A 9,710-nucleotide genomic window follows, 5' to 3' on the forward strand; every position below is an offset into this window, starting at 1 on the left:
TAGAAAATGCATCGTTCCAGATTTTACTCGTGTTATTACTGCGAATCCGCAGTTGGCAGGTGGGCGTGTCACGTAGCAAAAAGTTTCGTTTTTATTACAAAGTCCAAAGAGAGTACGTGTACGCGTCGGACAAACCGAAGGGGAGAGCAAGGCCACACGGCCCATGTCGGCCGAGCGAGCGGGCCCAGCCTCAGCGTCAGGTGGGTCGCCGCGCGGTAAGCGCACCGGGCATGTGGGCTGCCACTGCCACTGACAGTGCCAATAAAAGGCCGAGGCGGGCGCATCCCGAGGCCCCGAAACACCCGCTCCCTCTCGCGGCACGGCCACCACCCCACTCACACGCCGAGCGGCCGAGCCGTGCCCACCTCGCCCCCGTTTGACTCCGACGCGCACGCGCACGCATGGATGTGCGGCAGAGGCAGAGGAGGGCGCGGCCGCCGGCAGTGGGCCAGGCGGGGGCGCCCCGGGTGCTCCAGGCGGGGGACGCGCTGCCGCTGCCGATCCGGCACACGAACCTCATCTTCTCGGCGCTCTTCGCGGCCTCGCTCGCCTACCTGATGCGGCGGTGGCGCGAGAAGATCCGCTCCTCCACGCCGCTCCACGTCGTCGACCTCACCGAGATTCTCTCCATCTTCGGCCTCGTCGCCTCGCTCATCTACCTGCTCAGCTTCTTCGGCATCGCCTTCGTGCAGTCCATCGTCTCGTCCAGCGACGAGGACGAGGATTTCCTGGTCGGCCCTCCCGCCGCGCCGGCGCCGGCGCAATGCGGGCTTCTCGGGGGCTCCGACGCGGTGGTGCCAGAGAAAATGCCCGAGGAGGACGAGGAGATTGTGGCCTCCGTCGTCGCCGGGAAGGTGCCCTCCTACGTGCTGGAGACCAGGCTCGGCAACTGCCGGCGCGCCGCGGGGCTCCGGCGCGAGGCGGTGCGGCGGATCACGGGGCGGCAGATCGAGGGGCTCCCGCTGGACGGCTTCGACTACGCGTCCATCCTCGGGCAGTGCTGCGAGCTGCCGGTGGGGTACGTCCAGCTCCCCGTGGGCATCGCCGGGCCGCTCCTGCTCGACGGCCAGCGGTTCTACGTACCCATGGCGACCACCGAGGGCTGCCTCGTCGCCAGCACCAACCGCGGCTGCAAGGCCATAGCCGAGTCAGGCGGCGCCACCAGCGTTGTGCTCCGGGACGCGATGACGCGCGCTCCCGTCGCCCGCTTCCCCACCGCGCGCCGCGCCGCCGAGCTCAAGGCCTTCTTGGAGGACCCCGCCAACTTCGATACGCTGTCCGTTGTCTTCAACAGGTACACCAACACTCATCAGTCATCACCAAGTACTATACGACGACGAACTTATGATGCAACATATGGCATTGTATTAACGCCCAGCTTGTGCTCGACGATACGTCTCTGAGGTTGAAGTCACGTGCCTAAATCAATATTAATTACTCTATATACTATTTAAGATTTGAATTTCTGGAATTCTGGTGCAGGATGATGGTACAAGTATTACTTGTCAAATATTTCTCCTTTGTAGGTCACAACGCGGTAACTAACTGTCTGGAAAATATGATATCCGAGCAGGTCGAGCAGATTTGGGAGGCTGCAGGGAGTGCAGTGCGCGATGGCCGGGAGGAACCTGTACATGAGATTCAGCTGCAGCACAGGGGATGCCATGGGGATGAACATGATCTCCAAGGGCGTGCAGAACGTGCTGGATTACCTCCAGGATGACTTCCCTGACATGGATGTCATTAGCATATCAGGTTTGCTTCCCTTTGCCACCACGAACTACTGTACTTCACTTGAGTCACCTAATCTTCTCTTCAGAATAAAATTCCTAGTCACAACCTTTATTTCCCAAGACAGACTATGGCTTACTGAAACAAAAAAACCTTCATATAATAAGCAGAGTGGCCATTTGATGATACACATAGTTAGGGCCCGTTTTCAGCAAGGATTAACAAGGATAAGTTGGCGCACTATTGAATTATCAGGTTGAGCTTATGGACAACATATGGTGAACATTGGCATGTTCAATCAAAATATACCATTTATAAAATGAAATTACCACTGAACCAACTTGGCATACCGTAAGATTGTTCAATTACATATGATACTTGCCATGATGCATTAGGAAGATTTTGAAAGGGCTTCTGGTAAGAAGATATATCTTTAATGCAAGATTCCTGATGAGTCAAAAATGATATTGACTTTAATAAGTATACCAACTTTGAGTATCTGGAACCACCTTTATTCTTTTAACTTCAAGCATGTAGAAGGTTCAGGACAAAGTGCGTAAGCTGCAAGAATAATTATGCAAGAATGAATATTTGAAGCCGGCACATCACTGGGCCCTTTTGTTTTTACACAAATTAACACCGATCCATCTGCTGTCATTTTGATAGTGGAACCCGATCCATGTTGTCTTGTATGGGGAAAGAACAGCCTAGTCATCTTTCATATCATATTTGGCTATATATTAATATACAGCGATATGATTAACATAATTATGTGCATTGTATAAGTAAAAAAACAGATCTCTGTGTTTTCATATATTTTTCCAATCTGATTAGTATCTTTTGGTTATTGAAACCAGGTAACTTTTGTTCTGACAAGAAGCCAGCCGCTGTAAATTGGATCGAGGGGCGTGGCAAGTCTGTGGTTTGTGAGGCGGTAATCAAGGAGGAAATTGTGAAAAAGGTTCTGAAAACCAATGTGCAGTCTCTAGTAGAACTAAATGTGATCAAGAATCTTGCTGGCTCAGCTGTTGCTGGAGCTCTTGGGGGGTTCAATGCCCATGCAAGCAATATTGTAACAGCCATCTTCATAGCCACTGGCCAGGACCCTGCGCAAAATGTGGAAAGTTCTCAGTGCATCACAATGTTGGAAGCTGTAAATGATGGCAAAGATCTCCACATATCTGTCACTATGCCCTCTATTGAGGTATGCAACTGTATTGTTTTTATTTGTTCCGTTATCAGTATATCCAGGCATTGTGCTGACGATGATCATCAACTACAGTTTTTTTAGGTCCCACTATAATTTGATTTGTGAGAAATGCTCTGCACCTAACTTAGGGTCCCTAATGGGTTAATTAATACTTAATACGTCCACATCCTTATACATGTATTGTTGCTCGTTCGAATAAGTGCCCATCCCCATCGAGCACCTATTTATTAAAGAAAAGGTGGTGTATCAACTCTAACTGTATCTCCTCATATGGCCTAGTACTCTGGCTATATTATAGAACAGTGTTTTGTTATATACTTGAATAGTTCGTAACAGAAATTATACCCATCCCCGGGCTCAGATGCGGATTTTCGCTTGAATAGTTAGTAACAGAAAATATATTTTGGCTACATAAGATCCAACTATACTTCGTCAGCTCAATCAGCCGATTCATATCAGAGGAATCTTTCCAGTAGAAAAGGAATATTTTCTGATGCCTTGTTTTCCTACTTAGCTACTTGTTGTCTTGAGCAGGCTAATTGTCGATTACTTAGTCTTGTGCTTTGTGTTGCTAGGGTGAGACACATTTTTCCTATATATATCCGCTATTTGTTTGTTTGTTTGTTTCTGAGAACATGCTGAGCTGTGTTGGATGACTTGTTTGATAACATTTGAGAATATGACGAGTGGCCGACATGTTGTGATTGTTATTTACTGAAAATGCAGGTGGGCACAGTTGGTGGTGGGACTCAGTTGGCGTCACAGTCTGCATGCCTGGACCTGCTGGGCGTGAAAGGCGCCAACAGGGAATCGCCAGGATCGAACGCGAGGCTCCTGGCCACCGTGGTGGCAGGCGGGGTTCTCGCCGGCGAGTTGTCCCTCTTATCCGCTCTCGCCGCTGGCCAGCTCGTCAAGAGCCACATGAAGTACAACAGATCCAGCAGAGACATGTGCAAGGCGGCATCTCTAAGTTCTTGATTGACTCCACGAGCTGCAGCTCAAGAAACTTAATTCTGCATACAGGGTAATTGGGCCTTGTCCTCCTTAAGACGCAATTAAAGTGCTCATGAGCTTCAAGCCATCAACATCAAGCTAAGAAGAGTTTGACGGATTTCTTCCTCGATGCTGGCAGGTGTTTCTGGCGTCGTTCTTCGCGTGCTGCCGCTGCTGGCATCGTCGACGGACGGCCCCGGGCGGCACCGGAGAAGCTAACCTTTTTAGCCTGTTTGTGTTCGTAAGGCGTTGTGGTTAGTTGGGTTGGTTACCTTGGCGCGCAAGGTGTGAGGATCTTTTTGTAGCATCGAAGTGTAGAGATCTCTCTCCTTGCTTCAGGAAGCCAGCCTTGTAGTGGTATCTGTTTCACCTTTTGATTGGTCCTTTTTCCTGTTTGCTAGTCGAACAATGTCGAAAGTTGGTGACGTGATTGTAGAAAGAGATGTGGGTCTCGTCGGAGTTCTCCAGAGCATGGTGGCGGCTCCGTCCATCCATTGTCGTGTCAGCGGAGCGTCGTGACCTTTCTGTAGATCTGCCTAATATCTATCCAGATCAGATGCATGTGTCAGCAGATGTTCAAGTGTCGCCCTCACGTGCCTGTCCCGGGTAGGTTTGTTGCATGAACCGATGGACATCTTGGAAGTAGCAATCTTGATCTCAGTACTGATCTGGATCTGCGATTTGTATTGGCACCTCTGAGGGAGTAGTAATCTGGTGCCTGTGTTTGATGGGCATGTGGATGCACGTTCTGGCGATCGGATCCGGCACGGCACATGGACCTGAGATCGCGCTGTCTTTCATACGAGAGTTCTGTGTGCCCGGCCTAAGTGCATCAACACCCTGGCTCCCCAAACCCTTCATATAGCCTGGACGGACGGCTTGGTCGCTGACCGGTAAAAAAAAACTGACCTAGACGGGCTCCTCGTTACGGTCCCATACGGCGTGACTGACCGGCATCCTCATATCCAGTCTAAATTTGAGGTGCGCCCAGGAGCGTTCGCTATGTCGGACTGATCGGACTGATTGCAGGGTCCGAGACAAAAACACTAGGAAAACCATCGGTCCAACGGGCGTCTCCTTTGAGGATGTGGACGCATTCATGCCGCCGCGAGGTGCTGCTCCGGCTCGCCGCACGAGGGCCAAGGTCCGGCTATTTAAGCCGGACGGCGACCCTAGCCCTAGCCGCATCCATTTCCCTCCCTCTCCGCGTCACCAGCCTTAGCCACATCCACTTTCCTCCCTCTCCGCTCGCCCTCGGCCGATAGCCATGGCCCGGCAAAGGGTGATGACCTAGGCCATAGTCACACCGGAGTGGCGCTCCAACTACTCGAGGAAATCCGGGCTAGGGGCGAAGCTCGGATCGCAACCAACCTGCCTCGAGACTCATCGAAACCAGGAAGGAGGAGGCGGAGCAGAACATGCCATGGATGAGGCGGAGCCGTCTACAGACTTCACCATGGAGGACTCCATGGCGGAGTTCAAGGTGTCCTAAGCGAAAGGGGCGGAGAAGTAAGCGGCCATTCTCGACTGCATCCAGTCAGAGGCCAAGGTGGAGGGCAACCGCCGCTTCCCCCGCTAATGAAGGGCGCAGATTGACAAAGTCTTCGCCGAGATGGAGTTCAATGATGAGTCAGAGTTGCCGCAGGTAGCCATCTATCCGGAGCCCGGCACGAAGATCGTCAACATCTCCGACGACAAGTAGTGTAGGTAGATCGCATATCTACATAGTACTTAGATTTTATTTTGCATGGTTTGTATGGTTTAAGATATCAACTTTGAGGTAGTTGGATGCAGCGGACGAAATATGAGGGGTGACTGGACGCGTCTATAAACATACAAGGGTCGAATTTGCTAAGGCCCCGTTCGCTACAAGGGATTTCTATATATAGGAGTTTCACAGGAAAGCTATTCCTTCGGAATATATCCCTTTGCTTGTGTTCGGGACACAGGAACCATGAACAGTCTTCCAGAGGGAAACTTCCGTTCCAACGCTGATTCCAAAGAATTAGAAAAATCCACCCCAGCCTCATTTTTTGATGGATGCCCGAGGCAAGGCTCAAGCTGCCATCGCTGATTGTAGTACGAATGTGAATAAAATATTCCACCTAAGAGGATAGGTGACGACGCAATAGTGTGTGGCCAAATAAAATAGTCTACTGTGTTTGTTAACACTGGACGATTTCCTGTATGCTTTCTACCTTTGTCCCGAACACTACTTCATAGACTTGTCCTCTATTTTTTCAATCCTATGTTCTGCATCAACTTTTCTTTTTCATTCATCTGTTTCTCTAGGTTCCTTTGTTTTGCAAACATATGATCCGAACAGGCCCTAAGAGCAACTTCAATGAAGCGACCCATTTCGTCCGCGGCCATCCGTTTGGGTCGGTGCGGACAGAAAAGGCGGCTCAACGCGCCGACCCAAACGGACGTGCGTCCGTTTTTCGTCCGCGGACGACTCATTTTCGGCCCATTTTTAAGCCTGATTTGCGTTGGCGTGCACACGCGATGGACGCGCGCGCGCTTGCCTACTCCTGTCCCCGGACCCGCTCGTCTGTGGCACATTGGCTTTCCCTCCCCTCAGCCAACAAGCAACCCTCGCCCCCCGCCTCCTCTGTCACCGCAGCCGCCGCCCATTTTGCCGGCGACTCTTCCAGCTGTCGTCGCCTCCACATCCGCCCAGCAACGCCGCCCCTGCCCCCAGTCGCCCGCCGCCGCCGTTTTGTCGCCGGGGAGCAAGCTGGTTCCCGCCGCCGCTTCCCCCACCGCCCAGCCTCCCGCGACCAAGAAGACGCCTCGCCGCCCCCGCCACATACGACTAGCACGCCCGTTGGACGCCATCACACTCGCCGGACGCCGGCCGGGCAGCTAGCTGGTCTGTGGGCGCCGCGTCTTCCCTCGCCGGCCGTCTCCTTCCTCGACGCCCGCAAGCTGTTCGACAGTTTGCCAAGGTACGAAAATGGACTCCGCCGATGAGTTCTTTTTCCACAATTTCCTTTGCGACTCCGACGATTCGTCGTCTGACGACGACGAGGAGATATTGGCTGCCATGTCGGTCCATCACCACCTCAACAACCAGCGGCCATTGTTCCGTGGCTCCATTCCGGGCCACCTTCCGGCGTTGAATCGTAACCGGGAGAGCGGGCATTTCCTTCTCTAGAAGGACTACTTTGATACAACAAACCCGTTGTTCAAACATCACAAATTCCGCCGCCGGTTCCGTATGAGTAGGCATGTTTTCAACTGTATTAGAGAGGGAGTGGTTGGCTATGATGACTACTTCGAGTGCAGAGAGGATGCCGTTGGCAAGATTGGTTTCTCATCTTATCAGAAATGCACTGCCGTCATCTGAATGCTTGCATACGGGGTGCCCGGTGATCTCATTGACGAGTACGTCCGTATGAGCGAGTCTGCATGCCTAGAGTTCCTGTATAAGTTCTGCAAGGTTGTGATTGCTGTGTTTGGCCCTGAGTACTTGAGAGAGCCGACAGCTGAAGATACAACCCATTTGTTGGCGATGAATGCTAGCAGGGGCTTCCCGGGGATGCTTGGCAGCATAGACTGCATGCACTGGGAGTGGAAGAACTGCCCTTCTGCTTGGCAAAGGCAGTATAAGGGACATGTGAGGGCTTGCACTGTCATACTAGAGGTCGTGGCGTCTCAAGATCTCTGGATCCGGCACTCTTTCTTTGGCATGACTGGATCACACAATGATATCAACGTGCTTCAGCGCTCGCTGGTGTTTGCTAGGCTTGCCGAAGGCAACCACCCACCGGTGAACTTTACTGTCAACGGCCACAACTACGACAAAGGGTACTATTTGGGTGATGGTATCTATCCTCAGTGGACCACTATTGTAAAGACAATACCCAACCCTGTCGGAGAGAAAATGAAAAGATTTGCCCAAGAGCAAGAGAGTGCTAGAAAGGATGTCGAGCGTGCCTATGGTGTTTTGCAATCTCGATGGGGCATCGTTGGGTATCCTGCTAATACTTGGAGCACGCAGAAACTATGTGAGGTGATGATTGCTTGTGTGATCATGCATAATATGATCGTAGAAGACGAGCGCCCGAAACGTCTGTACGATCAAGGCTTTCAGTTTCAGGATGAGAATGTTGTGCCTGAGCATGAAGTAGCGGCAACATTTGAGCAGTTCACTCAGTTTCATGAAGATATGCGTGATTGGGAAACTCACATACAACTGCAAAATGATTTGGTTGAGCATATGTGAACACATGTTGGTAACCAATAGATGTATCTTTTTTTATTCGTTTGCAAAACTATGTGAAACATTTTTATTTTTATTTGGCCTGTAAACTATACTATTTATTTGGGCGGATAATTTTATTTGTTAAATTTTCATTTCACAATATGTTGAATGCAATATAAAATTGGGCGGCCAGCCGGCCACACCTGCACATATGGGGCGGCGCGTTAGGCGTGCTGCCGATCCATATGAAAAACAGGGCGGACGCCGGGCAGGCGGCCGACCCAAACGGATAAAAAACAGACGAAATCGCTGTACGTTTGGGTCGGTCCGTTGGAGTTGCTCTAAATTTCGGTTGTAGATGCAATAAGGAGGACCTTGTGGATCACAGCTGCGTGCGTGCTGCCGCCCAAAGATCCTCATGTTTTGAGAATTGGGATGCTGCCCCCCTGTTGCTCGCATCGTTGCGTGCCCATTGGCAAGATGCATACAAGTGCAGACAGCGTGGTTGGTGCACGTGACGCATGCCTCGCATGAGTGGCTCACGTTGCTGCAACGGTCTCGGCCTCGCCCGTGGTCCTCCGACGGATTAGGCGTCCGGGCCCGCGAGGGCCCAAGGACATGAGCACCGGGGTCCGGAGGCATGAACCACGGGTGACCTTGCCGTTGATGGCCGTTGACAATGGGTCCTCCAACTGTCCAACTCCAACAGAGCATTCCGTTGAGTTTGATGTCGCCAGGCCGGTAGAATTTTTTCAAGCCTCTGTCGAAGCCTCAAAGGGGTGTAGATACGGGTTTCAATTCACAGCAAAGATGTCACCTTACCCTTCCCTTCCCCTCCCCCTCTACCTTTCGTATTCGTCGAAATGGGTTTTCTTTTCTTTCTAATACAAAAAGACAAAACGGGCTACCTACAATTTTTTGGCTGTGCACGGGTGGAAGTCAGTCGACGAGGGACATATACCCCAGTTTCAAGTGTGGATATCCCGACACCTTCCTTTCTAGTGGTTCCCTAGATTTTCGTTGATCACCTTGTGGAGCCGTTCGGATAATCTACCGGCACGGCGGCGTTCGTCGCAAATGCTATTTCTCGCCTGTTGCCAGTCGTAATAGGTCTAGTCTACATCGCGGCATTACTTGGCAGGCCCAATACTATAGCTTTTTTTTTGTAGGGAACCCAATACTGTAGCTGTGCATGAGTTTTTTTATTATCATTTTTTTCACTGTTTTCAATTGGTCTACTCTGATTTTCTTTGGGTTTTCCTTTTTATTTTTTTGGTTTTTCTTTATGTTAGTTTTCTTTGTTCTTCCTCTTTTTTAACACATGTCTGATTCTTTTCATACAAATTGCACATTTGCACATATTTTGTACACATGAGGAATAGTTTTTATACATACTTAATATTTTTTCAAATATAGTTCATACACATTGTACATTTTCATACACATCTAAAAAATATTTTTACATTCGTTTAACATTTTCCAAATACATGTTTGGAACATTTTTCTGTACATGTTTTAAACATGTTTCTAATCCAAGATGAAACATTTTTTTCGAATGATACAGTTTTT

At 50.4% G+C, this 9,710-nt stretch overlaps 1 protein-coding gene across 2 annotated transcripts; it reads left to right on the forward strand.

Annotated features, from left to right (window-relative positions):
* Positions 1-301: 301 nt before the first annotated feature.
* LOC123151295 (3-hydroxy-3-methylglutaryl-coenzyme A reductase 3) lies at positions 302-4,507 on the forward strand. Of its 2 annotated transcripts, XM_044571028.1 has the most exons (5): positions 302-1,294; positions 1,574-1,755; positions 2,589-2,935; positions 3,668-3,965; positions 4,074-4,507. In XM_044571028.1, exons 1-4 carry the CDS (start codon positions 402-404, stop codon positions 3,917-3,919), a joined length of 1,674 nt encoding a protein of 557 aa, XP_044426963.1. In that variant the 5' UTR covers positions 302-401; the 3' UTR covers positions 3,920-3,965; positions 4,074-4,507. The 2 variants fall into 2 exon arrangements, with proteins under 2 accessions (XP_044426963.1, XP_044426962.1); XM_044571027.1 differs by having other exon boundaries at positions 3,668-4,507.
* Positions 4,508-9,710: the final 5,203 nt, after the last annotated feature.

The sequence above is a fragment of the Triticum aestivum genome, chromosome 7A, assembly GCF_018294505.1.
Source record: "Triticum aestivum cultivar Chinese Spring chromosome 7A, IWGSC CS RefSeq v2.1, whole genome shotgun sequence".
NCBI lineage: Eukaryota > Viridiplantae > Streptophyta > Magnoliopsida > Poales > Poaceae > Triticum > Triticum aestivum.